Source organism: Malania oleifera, chromosome 4 (genome assembly GCF_029873635.1).
Source record: "Malania oleifera isolate guangnan ecotype guangnan chromosome 4, ASM2987363v1, whole genome shotgun sequence".
Taxonomy (NCBI): domain Eukaryota; kingdom Viridiplantae; phylum Streptophyta; class Magnoliopsida; order Santalales; family Ximeniaceae; genus Malania; species Malania oleifera.
This window is the reverse complement of record NC_080420.1, coordinates 81,094,518-81,120,371: the sequence shown is the minus strand read 5'-3', so window position 1 is coordinate 81,120,371 and position 25,854 is coordinate 81,094,518. Positions and strand designations below refer to the sequence as shown.

General features: G+C 35.1%; 2 protein-coding genes across 4 annotated transcripts in view; both read right to left on the bottom strand.

The window, feature by feature from the left end:
• The window catches only part of LOC131154584 (uncharacterized), a 531,072-nt gene that overhangs the window by 494,195 nt on the left and 11,023 nt on the right, over nt 1-25,854 (bottom strand). The window lies entirely within an intron of this gene.
• Nucleotides 20,285-25,854, bottom strand: part of LOC131154585 (uncharacterized) — a 108,338-nt gene continuing 102,768 nt past the window's right edge. For all 3 annotated transcript variants that reach the window (XM_058107457.1, XM_058107459.1, XM_058107458.1), the window contains 2 exons: nt 22,339-22,410; nt 20,285-20,656 (listed from right to left, as the gene is read on the bottom strand). In XM_058107457.1, the coding sequence (XP_057963440.1) occupies nt 20,543-20,656; nt 22,339-22,410 (186 nt within the window). In that variant the 3' untranslated portion in view covers nt 20,285-20,542. The remainder of the gene's footprint in view (nt 20,657-22,338; nt 22,411-25,854) is intronic.

Here is a 25,854-nt window from a genome sequence, read left to right as displayed (position 1 = left end):
CTACTAGTTAGGCTTCCATCTTACAAGGGATGAAAGTTAAAGATATCGAAATAGTGGTTTTGGACTAGTCCTTTCAACACCCTACTATGCCTAAGCAAATGTACAAACTAAATTAATTAATATAACTCTAAATGCAAGTTTATAGAAGGTAATTCATGAAAATTTGAGAACTTGGCACAAACTATTTTTGAAAGTGTTATGGAGTTATTGAACTTTAGGGCGCTTAGCTATTAAGATTGCACCATTAGAGAACATCATTTACTCTTGCTTTTGGTCATGATGTTGTGTTGCCTATGAATATGAAAGTGTAGCCTTTATGAAGAGCAACTTAGGGTGGCTTGGATAAAGATATGTATAATCACTCTATAGTGCCATAATAGGAAGACTTGGATGAGGAAAGTTTGCAAGTTTTAGAACATATTATTGCCCCATAACAAAAAAAAAAAGGGTGAAAAAGCTTATAATAAAAGGGTAAAATCCAAATTTTTTTATAATTGCATAGAAAAGTTATTTTGCCTATCAGCCATAAAGATCCACACCTTAGATAAAGGTCGCTAAATTGGGAAGGTATTTTATCCTCCAAAAAGTCCTTAAAAGAAGTGCTTGCTTGTTAAAGGATGTTGAAAGTCAAATTCATGTAAGAGCCATTAATGGAAAATTCCTAAAGAAGCATTACCCAAATATGTTGGACGTGTTTGGCCATTCAAAGGAATAAAATGAGTGAAGATAGTTAGACTCAATCGAGTTGATAAATTAAGTACATAGAACAAGTGGTTGTTTAATCAACCTTTCATTTAGGTTGTTATCTACTTTTATTTGGGGTATTTTTGTAAGTTGAATTTAATTGTTTTAGTTTAATCTTGAGTTTTATTTAGTTTTTTTTTTTTTTTTTTGTTGAAAAATAGTGTGGGTTAATTTATATAAATAATAATGCATAAAATAAATAGAAAAAAAAAGACGAAAAGGATTTGGCTGGCCCATTAGCCAGAAATCAAGCCACTGTCCTAAAGGCAGATTTGCTTCCCTTCGTGTGGGAGATATTGACAATCCTCTCCAAGGTAAAACCCAAAAGCATAAGGAATCTTTTGACATCCACACAATGATACTGAGATGATGAACATCACGGTTAATTTTCCAAAATAATATATAAAAAATAAAGAATATATATATATATATATATATATAGAGAGAGAGAGAGAGAGAGAGAGAGAGAGAGAGAGAGAGAGAGAGAGAGAGAGAGAGAGAGAGAGAAAGTTTTTAGTGTACATTCTTGATGAAGTATCCTATTTGTAAATAAATTGGTGCCTATTTGAATGGGTATGAGAGGAGATGAACCCCTTCTCAAAGTGTTTCTTCATTTAAAATTTAAAATTTTAAAAAAGCGACTATGATTTGATGTCAACTTTTACTTTAAATCAAATTTAATTATTCAATTAGAAGTTTTGAATAAAAGCAGCCAATGTGCCAAAAAATTTTTGTTTAAGTTTGCTAGTATATGTTAGCCCTAAGGTTTCATTAGCCTGATTTTGATGATAACAAACTAATTTTTACTAATGACTTTGACTTTAAAGTTGTGAGTATACAAATTAAGCCATTATATGTTATTATTTGAGAGAAGATTTGAAGAATTCATTTATCATTTATTTGTACTATTTTCTCTTAATTGTAATGTGGTTTTTATTGCATATCTTTTAGAACATTAAAGACATGGCAGTAACAAAATTAAAAATGGAAATCGCAAACAAAACATGAGATTGTTTTCGGCTACTAATAGAGGTGGTCGACCAACCTAGGTAGAACGGTTAGGTGGTCAATCGCCCCATGAAGGTAGGTTGACTAGCCTGGGTAGTAAGTTTTGTGTTGTCAACCGGCCCAAGTGGTCGATTGATCAATTGAGCTTTTTAGGAACTCCAATGACAAGGTTTTCTCTCTAACGACTAGTGCCCGATTGATTAGTTTAAATAAAGAATTGACTCTAACAAGTAGAAAACAATTATTTTTGCTTTGAACTCTATATATATGTCCATTTAAACCAAAAGAATGTTAGCCAAGCATTCTAAATTGTTTTATCAAATGATAAAACTATTTTCTCTCTCTAAAATTCTATTCATGATCAAATTTGCTCATCCTCGAGAGAAAGTCTAGAAAACTTTAATACCATCTTATTTTCTATTCTTTGAGAGTTTTCTTTTAAGTTTCAAATTGTAAATATTTCCTTGTGAAGAAAATTTCAAGTGTATTCAAATCTCTATTGTAAGTTGGTGATTATTGATGTTGGATTCTATTCGGGGTGGTGATGAATGGAATTGTGATTCCTAAATGAGACGAGATTAAAGACAATTGGGTAAAATAGATAAAAACTTATGTAAGACATCGAATCACCACCTCATTATAGAAAACACAAAAAAAAAAGAAAAGAAAAAAACCTTGAAAAGGCTGCGAAAATCAAAGATTGAGTTTGTGAGTGCATTTGTACATAGGGAAGGTGATTGACCAACCATCTCAATGATAGTTAGCTAAGTAGCACCCTTATCAGCAAACGTTCACCGTTTGGTTGTTGCAATTATGTATGTGTGTCTTTAAAAGAAAGGGAACTGAAAGTAAAAGAAAATACCCCTTTCGGTCCTCCAATATTGGCATTATTGTCCAACAACACTCTAATATTTCCAGAAGCCTAGAGTATTACTCTAACAAAGGTTGACCTCAAAATCCTAATTTTGTAATCATGATGATGAAAAAAATTTGGTTTGAAAACATTGGGTTTGTATTACCGATCTAAAAACTAGAGTTTAGAAAAGGCAGTTTGTATTAGTGATTTTTGAAGAATGTGAGTGAAAATAGTGAGTTTTGAAAACATGATGCATGAGTTTAAAAAGTTAGGGCTTCATTCGACCACTTAAAATCAAGAAAACTACTGTAAAACACACATTTTTAGGCAAAGACTTTATTATTAGATTAACTAATAACTTTGGTTTGTTCAATCTAATCATAATGGTAGCAACCATAATCCTTCTCTAATCATACGATCTTCAAAGGTTAAAAATTCCAATTATGCCAAGGAATAAGGAGAAGAAAACATTATACAGTAATTTTTTCCCCTCTATCTTACATAAGCCATAATTAGATTTTGGGAATTAAAAGATAAAATTCAAAATTTTGGGATTTTTTCACATTTTTTTTTTTAAATTTTTGGGATTTTTAATATTAATAATGACAAAGTTAAATAATAATAATGCACTATGCACATACTAAAACACACATTAATATTCAACTACACATAAATACATTAATATACCCATAATTATATACTTATATATATATATATGTACTAATATTCATATATAAAGCACGCGCACACATGCGCACACACATATGTCTATTAATATACACATCATAAACACACATAAATGTATAAATACCTATTGATGAATACATACACACACATATAAATACCATGTTATACACACACATACACACACACATATATATATATATATATATATATGTATGTATGTATATATGATCTTTATATGTGTGCATTTATAGGTTTATGTATATATATATATTCTAATGCACATAACACTAATATATACTTCTCAATATTTGCATGCATGCGCGCCTTCATGCAAATTATGTATATCCATGCACATGCCCTCACATGTACGCAAACTCACATATCTATGCACACACTTTCAAGAAAATGCACATGCACATGCACATGTATGCATGCATGCATCCATGCATGTCACCACTCACATGCTTGTTAGACACACATATACATAGTAGTGACCTGGAAATTATAATAAAGAAAAAAATTAGAAAAAAGGATTTTTGGCTAAGGCAAGAGAAAATTGACGATGATTTTTTTGAAGGAATTAGAAAATCGGTGACGAACGATAAAGGTAAAACGGTAAAATTTGGAGCCGGTTAATGGAAAACCAGTGATGGTTTTCTGAGAAGCCAAGGAAACTGTTGACGGTTTTTCTGAGACAGTGTTGAGAATATAAGATCTTGCAAGCTCTTTTATTTTGTTAAATTCATTTCTCTCTTCTCTCTCTCTCAACTCACGAAACCCCTTCCCTTCTCTCTACAAATTCTTCTCCGTTAAGCCTTATTTCAACGATCAAGAACCACCATGAGGTTCCTGGGAAGATTCTCTACAACGTAAGCGAAGCAGAATTTCAATTTGGGATTTTGGGGCACCATCCCAAAACTGAGGTAAGGGTGTTATTTGAGTGCTTTGGGTTGATTATTAATTTATTTAAGGTATAAGTTTAGATGTGAATATATTCCTGAGGTTAAATTGAGAAATTGGGATTTTGTATAATTCAAGGTTGGTATATACATGGTAGGTAGGCTAAGTTTTCAGTGGGTGTTTTTCCTCAGGGACCCAGGTAAATGATAAGTAGTTTATGATTTAGGAAATGTGAGTATGAAACTTTTTTGGGAAAATTCAGTTGATTGATAGGGAAATATATATATATATATATATGTGTGTGTGTGTGTGTGTGTGTGTGTGTATGCGAGTGCGCGCGCACGCGCGTAATTTTAGGATTATGGAATTATGAACGCCGTGGGCATAAGTTAGCAAGTTAGCAGACGAGCTTAGTTTGCCAGGCAAGGGAAATATGCTATGCTAGGAATTTTAGAAATTTATCAGTAAATTATAGTATTTGTTTATTAAGATATAGGGTATCAATTATACAATTTTACAGATTTCAGAATATGAGTTTTATTAATTGTGTGGCCTGAGTAGTTCAGTACTAAGTTTATACAATTTTTGCAGAATGCCATGATTTACAGTATTTTTGGCACAGAAATATGTTTTACCAGATTTTATAGAATTATAAATTACAGTATATGTATACAGACAAATATTATACAGACAGATATTTTATAGACGGATATCATACAGACATATATTTTACAGTATTTACAAAGTGCCATGATTTTTAGAATTACAAATCCATAACACTTAGATATTACAACTTATTTAGTTAGATAATACAGATCAGATATATAGTTATTTCAGTCAGGTACAGTATTTACAGATCAGATTTATAGTGTTATGGTTATTTTGGAATCATGATGAAACAACAAGATAATTATATATTAGTATTATATAGTATCAGACCCTAATTAAATATTTCAGTCAGTAGAGCACGGTACTGTAGCTATTTCAGATTAGAGTGCAACTACATATCTCAGATAGTGTGAGGATTCCATCAACCGTGCCTTTGAGAGATTGTAGGCTCCCTAGTATTCTGGATAGAGGTGGCCGGTTTGATGAGGTAGATGCCAGTACCGAGCCTTTGGAGAGATTGTAGTAAGGTTGGACTGAGGATTGGTAGAGTATCAGTTGACTTATCCTGGTGGGTCAACTAGAGTTAAGCCCCACATACGGGCCGCACAATCCTGTCATGAGGCGTTAAATCATGACATACAAATTTCTAGGGTAGTTTTCACAGTTATTTATACATATACAGATTTACAAGATCACAACAACTATATTATAATACTAGAAGTATGATTAAATAGAAAACACAGATATTACAAATGTATTTTAAGCCACATAGGTGTGAGTTACATTGTATTATATTTCATATGATATCTCACTTCAGTTATTTATCAGTAAATTATTTATGTAAACTCAATTGTCTCACACTAGTAATAGCATATTTCTTGTTACTAAGAGTTGTCTCATCTCAGTGATTTAACATTTTTTAGGTGATCCAGCTAGACGAGCATATCAGGTTCGCAGGTAGAGAGATCGTCTACACTACCTTGTTTGTAGGTTAAGTGTTATCAGGGGGTTGTATTTTTGAGTAGCATGCAGGAGTTTTTGGGTAGAAGATGCTAGGATGATGTGTAATTATGTATATATATTTTGGGAGATACTGAATTCTAGTATTGTATATATGGTTGTATAGTTTTGTGTTTTCCGCTGCACAAGTACTTTTCAGTAGTTATTACAGAGGTATCAGAGTAAGGTAATTTACAGTTTATATTTTAAAAAAATAGTAAAAAATTTTAGGTCGTTTCAATTTTTGGTATCAGAGCCTAGGTTGCTAGTTTCTGCAGACTTTAGAGTACAGTGGAAAACAATACCAGAATATAGGAATGAAATTTTGAGAATGATAGAACAGAATATCAGTGAGTTAATGTTGGGAACCTAGGATGAGAATTTAGGGTTTTGTTGTGCAGTCTGGAAGCAGGAACTTTGGGGTGGTTTCTGTGTTTTTCCTAGGGTGACGATTCCAGGAAAACCGTACTAAACTATCATTGGTTTCTTTTTCTATGCGATAGGACTAGACCTTAAATTAGTGATAGGAGGTATGGGGGATACTTTAGTTAGAATAGAATTATGAGGTTTGGATTCTTAGAATAATTTGGTGTTATCGTAGGATGGACCCTGGAGGTAGTAGTGCTCATGCTAGCGGCGATGATGGAGCAGGGCCCTCTAATATGGGCTGCAGAGACTTGGATGCTGTTTTACGCAGCGTAGCTCAGTAGGTCATGGCTGAGATTGCACGAAAGTCTAGGGAGCAAGGAGGCTCGTTTGCAGCCCAAGGGTGTACCATAGAAAAGTTCACGAAGGTGAATCCTCCAGCTTTTTCAGGAGCAGCTGATCCTATAGTTGCTGAGAACTAGATGCAGCAGATAGAGAAAATACTGACGATGCTCCACTACACCGATGAGCAGAGGGTTCTTTATGCCACGTATAAGTTGTAGGGGAGGCCGAGAGATGGTTGACGACTACTAGATTACTAGAGGAGCAGAGACCCATACCAGTGCCCATGACCTGGGCTTGATTCAGAGATATATTCTTCGATAGATACTTTCCTGCCATAGTCAGAGAGGCTAAAGTACATGAGTTTTTGAGTTTGATCTAGGGACCATTAACAGTTTAGCAGTATGTGGCAAAATTTATTGAGCTGTCATGATTCGCTCCATATGTAGTACTAGATGAAGCTAAGAAGGTCAGGATGTTCAAGAGGGGCTTGAGGTGAGACATATATAAGAAGGTGGTAGTTCTAAAGATGTAGGACTTTATTGAACTTATAGACAGAGCCACAGTAGTAGAGGAGAGCGAGCAGATAGACGTGGGAGTACCAAGCCATAGGAAGAGGCCCACGCCTCCAAGTTTTCAGGCGGGTTCCAATCGGGGCCTATGGAGAAGAGATCGGTACAGAGGAGGCCAGAGACAGATGACAGGACACTGAGGGTTTCAGGGAGAGCAGGCTTACCCCATTTGTCTCAGATGTGGCCGGAGGCATCCAGGTGAGTGTATGATGGGAGAGAATGTCTGCTATCGTTGTGGGGGACCCGGTCATAGGTCTTGGTCATGTCAGGGATTGCCGGCTCAGGCACCAGTTCATAAATTATAGTGTATATATATAGACAAATATTATACAAATAGATATTTTACAAACAAATATCATAGAGACAAATATTTTATAGTCTTGATTAAATACCATGATTTCTAGAATTACAAATCCATAACACTCCGATATTACAGTCTATTCAGTCAGAGAATACAGATCAGATATACAATTATTTCAGTCAGATATTATAGTATTTACATATTAGATTTATAATGTTATGGTTATTTTGGAATCATGATGAAACAACATGATAATTATATATTAGTATTATATAGTATCAGACCCTGAAGAAATATTTCAGTCAGATTTAATCAGTAGAGCACCGTACCATAGTTATTTCATATTAGAGTGCAACCACATATCTTAGATAGTGTGTGGATTCCGTCAACCGTGCCTTGGAGAGATTGCAGGCTCCCCAGTATTTTGAGTAGAGATGGTCAGTTTGATGAAGTAGATGCCAGTACTGAACCTTTGGAGAGATTGCAGTAAGGCCGAACTAAGGATTGGTAGAGTATTAGTTGACTTATCCTGAGGGGCCAACTAGAGCGTTTACATATTTCAATTTTCTCCTTCTGAGAGTCTTATATTTTGCACCAATGGGCCTTCCATGTTTAACTTGCGGCTTAGATTTATTAGCCGACTGTTGTCTTTCAGGGACATCAATACTTGCTGAGGTATTTGCAGCAAGTTTATGGGATTTTAGTATTGCCTTGGTATTTGCAAAAAAATCAGGTAATTGATTTGCAATCCCTTGCAAATGTATAATCTTTTGAACTTCAAGTTCACATTGATTTGTACGAGAATCTAGATGAGATAAACTCATGGCATTCCATGTGATTTCATGTTGTGTTCAGACACTAATTTTGCTCTCTCTAGTGTAGGGAATATTGTTTCATCAAAATGACAACCTTAAAACCGTGCTTTAAACAAATTACCTGTTAAAGGTTCAAGATATCTAATAATAGAAGGAGAATCAAAACCAACATAGATACCAAGTTTACGTTGAGGACCCATTTTAGTTTTTAAGGAGGGGCAATAGGAACATATACTATAGAACCAAAAGTTCTTAAATAAGAAATATCAGGTTGTTGCCTAGAGACTAATTGTATGGGTCAAAAATTATTGTAAGCAGTTGGTCTTATATAAACTAAACATGCAGCATGAAGAATAGCATGTCCCCAAACAGATATGGGCAATTTGGTTCTCATAATCATAGGCCTAGTAATAAGTTGAAGTCTCTTAATAAAATATTCAGCTAAACCATTTTGTGTGTGGGTAAGAGCAACAGGATGTTCAACATCTATTCCAAGTAACATGCAATAGTTATCAAAAGTTTGGGATGTAAACTCACCAACATTATCCATACGAATCGGTTTAATTGGATAATCGGGAAAATGAACTCATAATCTAATTAGTTGAGAAAGAAGTCTAGCAAAAGCAACATTTCGAGTAGAAAGCAGAGAAACCTGTTACCATCTAGTAGATGCATCAATTAGAACCATAAAGTATCTAAATGGTCTAGATGGTGGATGTATTGGTCCGTATATATCACCATGAATTTTTTGTAAGAAACTAGGTGACTCAAAATTTACGTTCAAAATAGATGGTTTGACAATTAATTTCCCTTGAGAGCAAGCAGTACACATGAAATCTCTAGACAAAAGAATCTTCCGGTTCTTTAGTGTATAACCATATGAGTTTTCAATGATTCTTCGCATCATTACATCTCCAGGATGTCCAAGATGATCATGTCAAAGTGTAAATAACTTTGGGTCATTGCACTTCTGATGCAAGACATTATATGATTCAACTTCTTTAATCTTTGTATAATAGTCCAGAAGATAAGGTTGGCAACTTTTCTAAAATTTATTTTTTCCCAGAAATAATGGAAGTAATGTAAAGAAATTCTTTACTGCCTTCATTTGTGGTCTCAATATGATAAATATTGAGTCTTAAATCTTTAAAACTTAACAGATTTCTTCTGGATCTGCTAGAGTATAAAGCTTCATCGATTTATAATAAAGTACCATTGGGTAACTTTATATTAGCTCTTCCGGAACCTTCAATCAAATTTGTAGACCCAGATATTGTACTAACATTTGTTGATGATATTTTCAAATAATGGAAATATTTTCTATCTTTAAGAATTGTGTGTGTTGTAGCACTGTCAGCTAAACAAACTTCTTCTATAGACATCTTAGGCTCGTTCAAAGCTTTAAGATAATTTTCACTACAACAAATATTTTAAAAACTCATTACTATAATAATAGCAACAATTTATCAAAATACAATATTACTTACTATATATATGTCCTAAAATATTATATCATTATTTTCATTTGGATTTACAAGGAAATCAGCAACATCAAGATACACAGAGTTGGACTATTCAGTATCAAGGTCCATTGGAACAATATTATCAACAAAATTTGTTTCAATTTCTTTACTCTTTTCCTTTTCTTTTATGGATTGTTGGTATAAATCTACCAAATGTCTAGGTGTACGACACGTATGCGACCAATGACATTTTCCTCCACATCTATAACATTTAGTTTGATAGTGTTTGGGTCGCTGATTTTGATCATTTGCCCTCTTCTAGGGGTCATCCCTCTTCTAGGGGTTTGTTACCTCACGTCGAACAGTATTCCTAACTTAGTTTCCACACACAAGTAATAGCATATTTCCACTTACTAAGCGTTGACTCACCCCATGACTTTAACATTTTTCAGGTGAGCTAGCTGGGCGAGCAGATCAGGCTCGCGAATAGAGAATATATTGATTACCCTGGTTTAGAGGGTAAGTTTGTGTAGGATTTTGTATTTTGGGACAAATATTTTGGAAAGAGATGTATTATATAGTTATGGTTTAGAAATACAGATTCCTGGTATTGTATGATGTGTATGGATGTATGGATTACGTTTCCGCTGCATAGGTATGATTTTATATTCAGATTTACCCCGGTGTCTTTCGAGGCTCGAGTTTCATAGCAGGGGGTATCAGAGTAGTTCATATATATAAAAAAAAATGAAAAAAAATGATGTAAATTTTGAGGACGTTACATAGTTCTCCTAACCGGGTCTAAACCAATCTGGTGCTCTCCTAACCAAGTCTAAGCCAATCCGGTCCTCTTCTAACCAGGTCTGAGCCAATCTGGTGCACATTACAGGCCAGTGCAATCATCTTCCGACCACACGTCGAGAAAACAACAAATATAGAAAATATTTGTACAACTATGAATGCTTATACAAAAGTACGTGTGTACAATAATAAAGCTCTAGAATGCACTCACACAAGATATGGAAATTAAGCTCAAGTGAGTATGTGTGGTATTTTTCTAAAAAATATAGTTATGAAAAATGTGAGATAAATTGAGGATAATAATCTTTAAAATAAATTTCAATAAGTGTTCTTCAAAGATCAATAGCCCGAAAGAAATTATCTCCTAAAATGTTTTTTCAAAATAAAGCGTAGGAGAAGTTGGAGATTTGCTTACAAAAATATTTATGCAATAAACACAATGTAAGCTTATGAATCTTGCAATGAAAATGCAAAGATTTACAGGCTAAGAAGAGTTTTCACGAAAAATATTTATCAAAGAAATAATATGGGAATAACTCAAGAAATACTCTCAAAATGATTTTCAAAAATAAAAGCTTAAATGAGAGTGAAAATGCTTTGAATGTAAAAATACATGTCCAAACAAATGATTCTTTAAACAATCCTCAAGAGTAATAAATTTGCTAATGAAGAGAGTAAAAAAAACAAATCAAAACTCTCTTAAAAAATTGTTCAAATGAATAATGTAAGAGAGGATAAAACTTTTTGCTTGATTTTGAAAATAAAGCTCAAAAATATTTTGGAATATTTTCGATCTAATTTCTTGTTTAAAAATTGAGTAATGAGGGGGTATGTATAGAATTCTTAGAAAATCTAACTGTTAGGGACATATTAGGCATTTAAAATTTGTTTAATGAAAAATTGTTGACTTTTTGAGTCTGATCCCTATTTTGATGCTGACAAGGAGCATGTTTCTTATGTGTGTATTTAGCATGTGAACAGGTCCATTAATTTAACACACACATAAGGAAACGATGATGGAAGCTTATAGAACTTAAAGCCTATACGATCAGGCGCATTCCATGAAGTCAGAAGAGCAAAAAAATGAATAAGATATTTATTTATTTATTGTAATTGCATTTATTTTTATTATTTGGTCTGTAATAATGCATATGCATTTGCATGATATGGTTATTTGCTTAGATAGGACCATAGATTGACTGTACGGAGTCACAGGACTGTAGAGTGACCTTAGGGATCACCTTCGGGCAACCGACATCAGATTTTTGGGGTTAACTCTCAATGGCCATAGATTGACTTTAGGTCCCTAAACATCACATGAAAAGTCCCCTATAACTTAGAAATTACACTTATGTGAACTGGGTGACTTTAAATGAAAATCAGGAGTTAAATGCACACTCTAAGTGTGTTCGGTCGATCGAATCCGAACCTACATAGAAGCCTCGATCGACCGAACATACCAGGGTTAACATGTTGACTATTCGGTCGACCATTTTAAAATGAACTTGCACTGCTCGGTCGACCAAACTGACATGTGGGTGATTCCTAATAACCTGGACGACCGAACCACTAGTTAAAATCTAACCTGGTCAACTGAACCTCATAATTTGGTCAACTGAACTTGCATTGGTCGATCGAACCTCGGAGGGTTCAAAATCGCCTTAATCTGGTCGACCAAAACCTTATTTCAAAAATGCCACGATCGACTGAATTTAGTCATGATATGGTTGACCGAACCTCAAATATGGTCAACCAAAACTTTCGGGTTGAAGTTTTTTAAAAGAGCTAAAACGTCATTAACTTTTAATTAAATTTTTCCAAAATACCAAGCGTGTCCCAAACGGTGATAATTTCTGAAAAATCTATAAATACCCCCTCATAACTCCAAATTAACAACTTTGATTAGCCTAAATTTTCTCTCAAACCCCTTGTTAACAAAAGTTCCCCCAAATCATTTTTATTGTCATGACCCATGGCCTGCAGACGGGCCTCCCTACTCTTTGGAGTTCTGTGAGATCTCAACCATGACTTGCTGAGCTACATTGCATAGTACCGCATCTGAATCAGCCTCACCTGCACCCAAGGGCCTTGCCCCCTCACTATCACTTACATGAGCACTGCCACCACCCGGGTCCATCCTGAAAAGACAATAAACATGACTTAGAGATCCTATCCCTATAATTTATGTATCTGACCAAAACTCATGATATCCATATATTTTGACATCCTTATCTTAATTCAAGATTCAGTCCTACACTTTAGAAACATAATTTGGCAATAGTTTACTATGACTTTCCTGAAATCGTCACCCTAGGAAAGACATAGAAACCACCATGGAAGTCCTACCTCCAACTACAGAATAAAACCTCAAATCTTTTTCCTATACTCTGATATTGTTTCCACTGCACTCTAGAGTCTAGAGAACTTAGCAACATAGGCTCTGATACCAAACTGTAACGACCTTCCTATTTTACCTTATTTTTTTTTCATACATAATAATCCTAATATCCTGTTAAACTGTTATAGTCGTGATCAACCTAGACCCATGGGTACTAGGGATATACCTACCATATAACTCTGATACCTAAACAACAGAAAACATAAAATTACATATATGCTATACAACACCAGAAACCATACTAGAGTTCTACTGAAGCTGTCAAATATATACAATCATCCACAAAAAGACCCAAAAAAGATATCCTAGGGTCTCAATCCAAAAAACCATCTGACCCTAACTCAACTACTTACCCTTTTGACAGGGTAGCTCGGGCAACTTTTACTACTATAGGGCTTTATCTGCCCTCCTACCTGGATTTCCTGAAATGCTTGTAATACTAGGGTGAGACACCTCTCAATAAGGGAAATAAACTAACATCAGTTTGTGGCAACATGGGTATTTCCGTGTGATAAATATATACTGTACATAAAACATATTTGTAAAAAATGTCTATTTAATTTCTAAATAAACATAATCAGTCGTAATGTACATATCATGCTATATTTCTGTAACATGTAAATCATCTTATATAACTATACAATATGTGAAATAATAGCCTGGATGGATAGCTAGCTAATGTCATACCTTACCCTCACATGATAGGGTTGTGCGGCCCGTAGGCGGGACCTAGCAATGGCTAGCTGACCATGCTAAGTCAACATAAGTCTATAAGTACGATGGGCTTGCCCTCACCTGCTTCGAACTGCCAGTAGGACACTTGCACTACCATGAAGCCACATCGACTGCCATCTCTCACACTCTATATGAGATGTATGGTAGCACTAACATAATCATGATCTTGAACATATAGTTACGGTACCGTGCTTTTTGAAACTAAACTAAATCATTCAGGTTCTGAAAACATATAATACATTTCATATACTACTATAAGGTTGTTTCATATTTATAATAATATTTGACATGATAGTATTTTTCATGAAATCTGACATATCATACATAATCACGACATCTGCGTCGGCCATATCATATTGTATAAATCATGACATTTGCGTCAACATATCTTATTGTATAAATCACGACATTTGCGCTGGCATAAAACATAACATACTGAATCATGATATTTCTGCACTATTAACGTATTATTTAAAAACCATAGTTTCTGTACTGTTTTTATGGTTTTCTTGAAAACTGCCATAACATGCTTATTCTGAAGAAACATAGTATTTTGGCATAACATAATTTTCATGGAAAAATCATACTCATGCCTCACAAGTGTAAGTGATGTTTTAACATAAAATCTGAACTAAAATCATATTTCCTGATAAAATGTATTAAAACCATTTCCCTGTTCAACAGCAGTATTTTCAAATATAGTTCCATATCATACATATTTTTCTGAAAATAAATGTTGTATAATAATTAATTATTTCTAAAAAATGCTGACTTAGTTTATTCCCTTACCCGACTTACTGAGAAGCCCACAATTTAACCCAAAACTATGCATGTAGCATTCCCAGCTTAATACCCTGAAATTTATATTTTTCCCAACAAAACTTCAATATTATTCCATCTACTACACTTTTCTTAGTCCAAAAATACCAACTACCTTATAAAACTTAAAATACCCAACTTACCCAGATTTTGAGATGGTGCCCAAGTTAGCCTAACCAACGATCTACTCCGACAGATTTGAAGAGAATTTTCCCAAGAGTAACATGGCGGCTTTCAATTGTCGAACCGGCGAAGAACGAAGCTGGAAATCTAGAGAGAAGGTAGAGGAGATGAAATTATAGAGAGAGGTAGAGTTTGCATGAAAAATTCTTGCGGAAATCCCAAGGTTAGTGTATTTATAAAATACGGCTTCGTCGACGAGACATGTCACCTCGTCGATGAGTCCATGAAGAGAGTTCGTCGATGAACTCGTAACCCTCATCGACAAAATTCATATTCCACTAAACCCCTCTCGGTAAGTTCTCGTTGATGAGACATAAGTCCACGTCGACAAGCCCAAGAAGGCTGCTCGTCGACGAGTACTCTACCTTCGTCGACGAGACCTTGCTAGGTCCCTTTTGAAAAAATCCTCTCTTTTCTTTTATTTACTTAATTATTATAATTCTTTGGGTCACTGTAGTATATACAAGACTAGATATAGCTAATGCAGTTGATGTGGTAAGTCGATTTCTTTATAGTCCAGGAAAATAGCATTGGGAGACAGTGAAATGGATCCTTAGATATCTCAAGGGTACATCTAGAGTTTGTTTATGTTTTGGTAATGACAAACCTGAGTTAAATGGTTTTATTGACTCTGACATGATAGGAATTGTTGACTCCAGAAAATCAACATCTGGGCATTTGATGACTTTTTCAGGCAGCGTAGTGTCATGGCAATCAAAACTGCAAAAATATGTTGCTTTGTGAAGTATAGAGGTTGAATATATCACTATCACTAAAACTTCAAAGGAGCTCCTATGGATGAAAAAGTTTCTAATGAAGCTAAGCATCAAGTAATAAAAATATGCGTTGCATTGTGATAGCCAGAGTGTAGTTCAACTTAGCAAGAAATCGATATCTCATTCTAGATCGAAGCATATTGAGGCGAAGTATCACTGGATTCGAGATGCACTAGAGATGAAATTGCTACAAATTGAGAAAATTCACATAGATAAGAATGAGGCTGACATGATGACAAAAGCATTACCTTAGAGGAAGCTTGATTTTGCAAAATGGATGTAGGTCTTCAAAACCTCTCCTCGTGAGTTGGGAGGGGGAGATATTCTGCGCATCCCTCCTCACAGTAAATTAAGATAAGGGGCAGTTTTGTAAATTTTTTTAAAAATTAATATATAAATGAAAGGAAACTAGTGCTGTCTATGTGAGTGGGTGTGCTTGAAATTAAAAGAAAAGAAGGAAAATAGGGCTGATGGTAGCTTGACGAAAAAGAAGACGTGGGAAGAAGAAGTCCATTGGGGTACTTGTTCGGATGGTCAAACGGACTTCGATTGACTTGAAATTTAGGTATGTGATCATGACAACAAGGGCTTCGACTTGATCAGCTTTTATCGTGGTATTATTCTTTGGATTTTGTCTTTAGGCGAGGCAGTGTTTTTATTGATATCAGGTTCTTGCTGGTAAGATTGGTTTCCGAGTAAGATTGTTTATGATTTATCTCACTTGTCGTTGTTATTAGGAATTTTTGTAGAGCTTGTGGACCCTTATTTTTTTCTCTCATCTAGTAGATTTGGCATGGACCGAAGGTCTTGTGGTTTTTTCCCAATTTGGGGTTTTCCACATAAATTCTTAGTGTTTTATTTGTGGTTATTTTATTGCTTTACTATTCTTGGCGATTGTTTGCTAATATATTTGGTGATTTAATTGTTGCGTTGTTGGATTAAATTCTGAAATTGAAATTTGTTGGCTACATTTCTACCCAATTGTTCTATTTTATTTGTGCAAGGAGGGAAAAGTTGTGCAAGTATTTTTGTGTGAGTTCCAATTGCCCCCCTTGAATGGAAACCATCTCCCCCATGGGAACAAATCCAATTCTCCAATAGTTACTTAAGTGGGTCTTACCCTTGCACCTTACGTGCCTCAGATTACATTCCACATGCTTCCGAACCTATCTGATCTCCCACATTTTGACCCTATTCGTAACCATCTTCTAGGTCTAGATGGTCCTTATTGGCATCAATCACACATTTGGTCTTCCAACTGTTAGCACATCAGGAGAATTAGTTTCATGTCTTGACTTTTGCGATGTTGCTCACCTAGAGTTATGAACTATCAGTTCTGATACCACTTGTTAGTGGTGGGAGTCTTCATGGGGGCTTGATACATATGAGTGAGCACTAACTTGATCCTAAGCTTTAGCCTATTGGGTTTTGGGTTCAACCACGTATATAAACACCCATTATCCATTCTATTTTTACAATGTGTGACAAATTCAGAAGTAGAATTCTCAACATATAGATATACATGTGCCTTTATCGTCATCCTTAAGGTATGTACTAAGTACAACAACAATACAACAACAAAACCAAGCCTTAGTCCCACTAAGTGGGGTCGGTTATATGAATCATTTTCCACTAATTTATGCGATCATGAACCATTTCTTTTGATAGATTCAAGGATATTAAATCCTTACTCACTATCTCCTCCTAAGTTATTTTAGGTCTACCCCTATCCTTTCTACTGCCCCCCACAGTAACTAAGTCACTCTTCCACACAGGTGTACTATAAGGCCTACGTTGCAAGTGTCCATACCATATGAGTCGTCCCTCTCTTATCTTATCTTCTCTAGGATCTACACCTAACTTACCATGAATATGTTCATTCCTATCTTTCAATGTTATATCACTCATCCATCTAAGCATTCTCATCTCGGAAACTTTTACTTTTTGTATATTATGTTTCTTTGTCGCCCAACATTCCAATCCATATAGCATAGTTGGTCTTATAGCTGTCCTATAAAACTTCATTTTCAATTTTAAGGGTATTCTACGATCACATAGCACACTTGAAACAATTTTCCATTTTAACAAACCTACTTTAACTCTATGCATTACATCATCTTTAATTTCTCCTTCAGCTTGCATAATAGATCCAATGTATCGAAATCTACAAGTGTTATTTATTTTTTCATCATCAAGTTTAATTTTGTGTCCAATATTTTTCCTATAATTACTAAAATTACACTTCATATATTACTAAGTACATCTAGATATATATGTACGTAATAAATATGTTAATTAATTACATATGTATATTATTAATTGATTTTACTTATACGTACATATAAATTTTAAGTGAGAAATTCATAGAATTAGCAAAAAAAGAAAACGGTAGGATCATGAGGATGCTGTAACTAAATTGCACTGTGAATCCTTAATAATTTTGGTTGGAAGACAAGATTTACTTGCCAAGAGCAATATTATGGTCAGTTTTAAAACCCTTAATGTACACAAGAAAATACGTCATATTACGTAATTATGTTATATATATATATATGCAATTGCATCGACCCCACTTAGTGGGACTAAGGCTTGGTTTTTGTTGTTTATATATGCAATTGCATGTGCATGGGCTTGATCCATATCTATGCATAAAAATGGTCGCCTATATTTAAATAATTGTGATATATAATTTACACAACATTGTGATTTTATGGTTCCTTAGAGGTTTTTAAAAGAAAATATTTAAAGAGTATTATCATTTTAGGGCATTTTTGTCTAAAAACCAGCTCTTGAATTTAACATGTTTATTTTTGTAAAAAAAAAAAAATAACCTTGTTATTTTTTAGGGTGACTTTGTTTTTTGACTAAACCACAGGAGGTTTATGTAATTCTTCCTTTTTTTTTTGTGGTTTATATTTTGTCTTTCAAACAGAAATGTTGAATATTTAACCTTGATTGTATTATGTCTATGGCTGTGCACTTATGGTTTGACGTTCTGTTTACAATCTGACAATGAATGATTGACGCATAAATTTTACAACATTTTTTATGATGTTCTGTTCACAATCTGACAATGAATGATTGATGCATAAATTTTACAATGTTTTTTTGCTTCTAACGGGATGCAGGGTGTGGCAATAAACTTTGTCAAAGAGGATGATTTTAAGATCGTAAGAGACAGAGCAGTATTACAGTACGCAGATCGATGAAATGTCAATGAAATTCGATTTAATTATGCTCGTCATCTTTCGCCTGACCTAAATGGATGGTAATGAATCAATGGAGAAATTTCAGTGCAGCTTTGTTGTGTGCCAGCTTTTGTGATGGGTTTGATTACAATTTCTGGTATACTTTAACCTTCACTTGAATCTAAAAAATTTCTTGATTATTTATCAGAGTAACATAAGAAATAATATAGATTCGAATTGATAGATCAATGTTAAATCAGAATTTGAAATTGCCTAAACAAATTTAAATTTTCTCAGCAATCTACTAGCCTATTCTAGAAAAAAAAATTCTTCTTGTTAGGGTTGTATAATTGGATCATTTCCCAATGGAAAAGTTGATTGTTCTTTATTAATGATCATCGGTGGTCGTTGGGGGTCTATTGCTATGGAGCAAAAAAGCATGTTTTTAAGTGCCTTACAGGACCAACGCTTGCACACTTGTTCGCCCGACGAGTATCGAGGTGCGTACGCGTGCAAGCAAAAGTTTTTTGTGAGAATTCGTAGGTCCAATGAAGGTGATGGCCATTTGGGAGCATGTGCATGCATGCACGTGGAAGTGTAACACTCAAGTGAAAGTGCATGCGCGCGAGTTTTACATGAGAATTCATGGATCTCACGTGAAAATTCATGGATCCTTGCAAAGAAAATGGCTCCTTAAGTACTCACGCACGCATGCATGCATGCAAGAGATTCACGTAAAAGTACATGCATCTTTCAAAGTGTTACGCGACAATTCATGGATCCATGCAAAGTGATGGCGACGTCCATGTGCGCATACATACAAGAGATTTGAGTGAAAATCCATGAATCCATGTGACGGATCCTAATTACCGTCATGTGCATCCATGAATTCTCATGTAGAACTCATGCATGCAGAGACATTTGAATCTCTTGCACGCACATGCATACGCACCCAGCTAGCCATCACGTTCACATGGATCCATGAATCCCTTACGTAAAACTCCCATATGCACTCACATTCATATAAATCTCTTGCATGCATAGACAACAAGATCACCCTTGCATACAACAGCATGCTGCTGTATACATCTAAACTATTCACACACATGCCTGCCCAACAGTCCTGGGAAAAAATTGTACAATATTGTGGGATGCAAAATAAAAGTCTTGCCAAAACTCAATTTCAGAGTGAAATGGATACTTCGGTTTCATTGTGCATGCCTGCGTTTTGTCACATCTGGTTTTACAGTCGACTGAATAATGATAGTTCACTTTATCCTTTTTGAAGCCAATTAAATATAAGTCATTGCACTTTTAACACATTTTGGCATGTTTCTGTTGACTTGTATTACATTTGTATAGTTAAAATAAAAAATAATAATAATATTTTGGGAGAAAAAAAAAGAAAAAACTCTTTTCTGACGTGTAAAAAGCCTAGAAAAGTTGATTGGTTCTGAAGGTGCATGCCCCAACTTGTTTTTTGGAAGAATGCAAGCAACGCACTTCATAGGATGAGGATCCACGCCGCTGTGACAATGAGCTCACGCTCCCAAGAAAACCCAACACAATTGCACAACAAATGTGATGCATATCAATTAAAACGTGTTACATTGATCAAACTTCACAAACCCAGTTTTCCCCACAATCGCCGGAGTCAATTTTCAAATCGTGGAATGAAATAATCATAGTCAGCTTCTAGCAGGATCAAGCTCAGACTAAACCTTGCTAAAGAAACAATTTTATTAAAATAAAGTTACAAAAATGATAATTACGGCGTTGCTGTCAATATACATGCAAAATTTAAACCTGAAACTAGAAATATATTCTAAAAACTTTTACACAAAAAAAAAAAAATTTAAATAACGAGGCAGGCCCTCTCCCCAGTTGAAAATGGAATGGCAAAGAGAACTTCGATGGAGGACACTACCTCAGGGCTTTGGCATCTCCCAAAATTAAATAAATAGTAATCAACTTCTTCAATTAGTTTCCAAACCCGAATGGAGATCTTATCCTGCTGCCACCCTCTCCATACTGTTCATTCCATTTCCTAAGCTCGTTCATGCTGGCGGCATCATAAGCTACTGATGCTCCCACCTGCACATTGAAAAGGGGTCAACTTGAGAAGGGGAAGGTTTTTGCGGCACTTCATTCATGTCAAGGCGAACGCCCATCAGGAATCAGGAGAATAACATTTAACTTATAAATGTAGAACCAAGAATTGAATTGAATCCACCATCCTTCATAGCACTCCTTAAATAACAATACTTACCCAATGCCAAGGCTAGTCAACTATGAGTGTGAAAAAAGTAAAAAGTAAAAAGATTAAATGCATTTAAAATTACCACATCTCTGATGATGGAAATATAAACTGCATTTGATCTCATTTTAGACATTAAATCAGCAGCACTTTAATTATTTAAGGGATCTTTGAAATATCCCTACGCATTCTTGTCAACTGTATTTTGACAGTTTGTTGACACCATGCATTACGGACAGCGTGATTGTCTTCAGTGTTGGTTTTTGTTGCTGAGACAGAAGCCTCAATTTTATGCTCAAGTCCTCTCCATTTTTATTAAAGATTTTCACCATAAATCTTGGTGTCCACCTTATGTGGCTGGTTTTGTGCCGTTGATTTCATTGTTAATCACTTGTGTGGCATTTGGCTGTTGTTTATTTCTAGTCAAGTGTTGATTTGAACAAGGAGAACAATTATATTGAGCAATTGTGTTTACCCATCACCTCCTCTCCTTTCCCCCAACAAAATTTCCCACCCATGCTTATATTTCAATGTCTAGCTCCATCTAATTTATTGTTACTGGCTAAGTGAGCAACTAATATGATTTTCCCTTCACAGCACCTTTTAAGCACATATGCCTAAATGTTGACATTAACACGCTAACCATTTCATGTTGATTGTCAGCTATGTTTTAGACTCTTGAGATAAGAAGATTTCCGTTCTTTTCAGTCCCTGCATTTTTTTTTTTCCCAAAACACCATTAACACCAAGAGGTTTAGACAAACACCATGGTACCACTTTGAGGGCTAGCTTAACTGGAGAACCCATATACTGAAAGAACATAAATTATAAAATAAAATAAAATATAAAATATAAAAAAGGAAAAAAAAAAAATAGAAAAGAGGAAGGCCTGTGGTTTGCTGTTTGCTTGTGTTCATATCGTTTTCTCTTGGGGAGGGGCTGTGGGTGTTGAAGGAGGAGAGCGGGGGAACGGGAATCCAACCCAGGGTTTATAATGCAACACCCAGTGCCTTACTGACATGTTTGGAAAAGGATGGTTCCATAACTTGAACCCATGACCTTTTTAAGATTGAATGAAAAAAAGACCAGTGATAAAAGGGCACCAATTCATGTAAAATGAAATGCCTTCAAATGTATAATAGCAAAAAATTTTCATGTTGCTTACAAGACTGCTTACCAGACAAATATAGAGCATTACCAAGGGTTAAAATCATGCTTTCTGCAAGAGATAGGTCCGGTGATAAAAAAGTTTAGTAAAAGAAGATTTTGCAGGAGACCAAGAGCATAACACATTTTCCCTACCTACAATGAAAATTCTAGTATAGTGGTTTTTATTTATTGACAGTTTTTATTTATAAGCATAAAGATTCCCAAATTCAATAAACCTCATTTCTACATTATACACCATTATTATTTTTGGTTGTATCAACAGAAACACATTCAACACTTCAGCTGCCCCATTAAGTAAGAACAGTTGTCCATCATATCAACAGAAATTTTTTTTTAAAAAGTTCACTACCTTGGATTTTGACTGAATGAAATCGTCCAGTTTGAGTGGCCTTAGTACTGGAGGTACATCATTTCTGGTTTCCTGTAGAAAAATTAACCAAATACTGAGAAGGATGCAATACAGATCAAAGATATTAAAGAAATTTTGGGAGCAGTGAATGAAATAGTATCTAAGGTAGCATATGTTAATAGCCATAATTATCAGATAATTGTTGGCCAAGTGCAGGTGCGCAAAATCATGGCTTTTACAACTTTTACTAAAAAAGGTATGTTCCCTGCATGATGCTTCAGCCAAACATAGTCCTACAATCTTGCTAGCCATCACTTCAAAATAAATATTATGCCAGTGGGTAAGTCTTTCAGCATATTCAAATACAAGCTAAATGTAAAGGAAAAGGATGGGAGCCTGAGAACAGTTGAAAATAGTTTGGACATTGGTCAATGCAGCAGGATCAACTTCAAGGATCATAATTCAATCAAAGTCCACAGAGGAAAGGACATATGACTACCAGAACTTCAACAAAAATAAAATTTTTGTTATGATATCTTACCTTGTATCTTTATTTAAACAAATTCCTAAAATAAAAGTTTTTTTAAGGAACAGCACATAATATAACTCGGATGGGACTATTTTTCTCATTGTCTGCTAGCCTATCTTAACAAGAAACAGAATGTGGGTTCCACTCTTCCATCGGTTTAAACAAAAACTGGTCTACAAGTAGGGACAATAATGCATCTGAGCCACATTAACTACATTGGGGATTACAAATCATGCTCTCTTATCTTGATATTACATAATTGTCCATGTCATTAGCTTCCCTTCATTCCACTTCATTTTTCCATAATAGGCCTCATGCTATTGGGCCAATTAAATTATGAATGGTACAGTGGTAGGTCAGAATGGGCCTATTCTAAGGAAAGGTGGAGTAAAACTTGAGCCATGACTTAAAAAATTCAAGATGGAGTTACTGGGATTGAAGAAGCTCAACTTGCAGAACGGAGTGGGGCCTGAGGACCACTCAAATGCAGAATCAGGACTGCAGATTTACAATACCCAAATGCAGCAGAAGAAACAGTTATGGAAAAGATGTTTTACGAGGGGTTGTTGAAGATGATAACTAAAGGAGTGTTGAAGGATTTGCAGAGAAGAAAATTGTGCAACTGAACAATTTACAGATGACTTTTCCTGTGCAAAAAGTCATTTCTTCTTTATTATTTTCTTTGATGATTCTAAGAAGCAAGTGGATGAGCAGTGTAAAGAGATTTCATTGAAAGAGGATGAGGTTGGTGTGAAAATCTTGTACAAATATGATGATGATTTGGAGAGTTTGGGTGAATATGATAGGGATTTATTGTTGTATCAGTTGGTGGAGGAGCAAGGGATAGAAAAAGGCTTTTTGGGTTATTCACAGATAGACCAAGGTGTGACTTGTGAGTATCATCTGTCAATCGTGAGGTACCATATGATAATCTGGTTAGCATAAGCAAATGTTTCTTATATGGGCAGCACAAGGTGGGGGATGAAGTTTCTGGAAGGATCTCTGAAGATGCACAGGTTAGTGTCTTTGGATGAAGAGCACATTTAATCAAATAGAAAAAAAAAATTTAGTTGAAGAGGGCATCAAGTGAGCATGCATGAAGGAGTCAAATGCTTCTTCTATTCTTTTCCCTGACACAGATGGGTCATCCTGGACTTGAACCAGAGACCTCAGATGTGAAGTAAATCATCACACCTACGGTCCAACCAATTGGGAGGGCGTTTCGCTCTTGTTCCTTCAAGAGAACGTCCCTCTGTTCAAATTGTTAATGGGTCTGCTCCAATAAAAGAGCTAGGTATGGCTGTGAATTGAGTATTTCATGAAGAGTCAAGAGGCTCCCGCGTTCCAAAAAGATATCTTATCCATTCCTTGCTTGTCAAATTCTACTCTTAATTCTTTGCACCAAAAGGATGGGTAGGTATAAAGATAGTGAACCCTTCACTAAAAGATATTAAGCGGTAGTTTCTCCTAAGACATGTGAGAGGAAGGAAAAAGGTGCAAAAAGAATTATTTAAGTTACCTACTTTGGTGAAATTATTGAGGGGTCAGAGAAAAGACTTTTCTTTTCAATTGCTAAAATTGATAGTCATTTGGGGGTTTTTCAATTTGTCAGTTTTGCATGAAGTGAAAGGAAAGGGGTCAATTGTGGTTCTCGTCCATCTATAGTCCTAGACCTCCTCTTAGGTCTTATTTTTGGGATGATTCATTTGATGTGCATGGTTTTTTCTATCCTAGGTGGGATTTAATGGGAGATTCTATTGTGGTGAAATTTCCTAGGGGAAAAAGGGAATGGTAGGATTACCTCTGAAGAATTTTGATAGGTCTATTAGGGATCATGAGTTGAGGATCTTCCTTTCCATGATGCTTTATTTTCCTCGACATTTGGAAAGGGTAGGGGGGTAGCTAGTTGTTTTGCTCCTATTTTCTAGTGAGTTGGAGGATAAATTTCCTGATCTTCCTCAGGGGGCCTTGTCTAGGTCAATGTTGGATTATTCCCCTATTTTATTGAGTTTGGCAAGATCAACTGGGGGACGACTCCATTTAAACTTGAAAATATGTGGCTTGGTCATAAGTCCTTTCAGTCTTTGGTTAGGAACGTTTGGAGTGAGAATGTTGAGAAGGGCTGGGAAGTAGGATTTAGGTTCATCAAAAAACTGAAGCGTCTAAAAGAAGAGTTACAATTTTGGAATATTGAAATATCTTGGGGATTTTAGGGCTAAGAGAAACAGCATTTTAGGTGAGCTTAATTGATCATTAGATAGGAAAGAAGGGGGTCTTCTGGAGCATAAGAGAAAGAGGGTAAAACTGATTAATGAGCAAGAGGAGGTGACTTCTAGGGAATTGAGGGGTTGGAGGGAGAAGATGAAGTTTAAATGGGTTAGAGAAGGTAAGTTTCATTCAAAATTTTACATAGATTGGCAACTGGTAAAAGGATAAGGAATTTGAGTACAGAATTGGAATCCAAATGGGTTTAGTATGCATGGTTTTAAATAACAGCTGCGACTGTTATGCAACACTGTTACGTAACGTTTTTATGGGTTCCCAACTTCGTTACACACTGCGAAATCGGTGGAAATAAAAATCACACCCATAGCAGCCGTTACAGACCGCAACTGTTACGTAAGGGCCGCTATGGCCGTTAAGTAACCGCTTCAAGACTGTTATGGACCGCAACCGTTACGTAAAGGCTGCTACGGCCGTTATGTAACCACTAGAGGACCGTTACGACAATATATATATATATATATATATATTATTTTATACTTTTTCTTCTCACTTTTGTTTTTCCCCTCTTTCATAAATCATTCTCAATATACATTAGGGAGAGTGGGGAAAAAGATTATAATGAGGATGATAAGGATACAAAATTTAGTACTTTTTTAAATACTCACAAGAGATGCATTAATTAAAAATTTGATATATTAATTTGTTAAGAAAATATTTTATTTTGAATATTTAGAAATTTGACATCTATGTTCTATATTTTT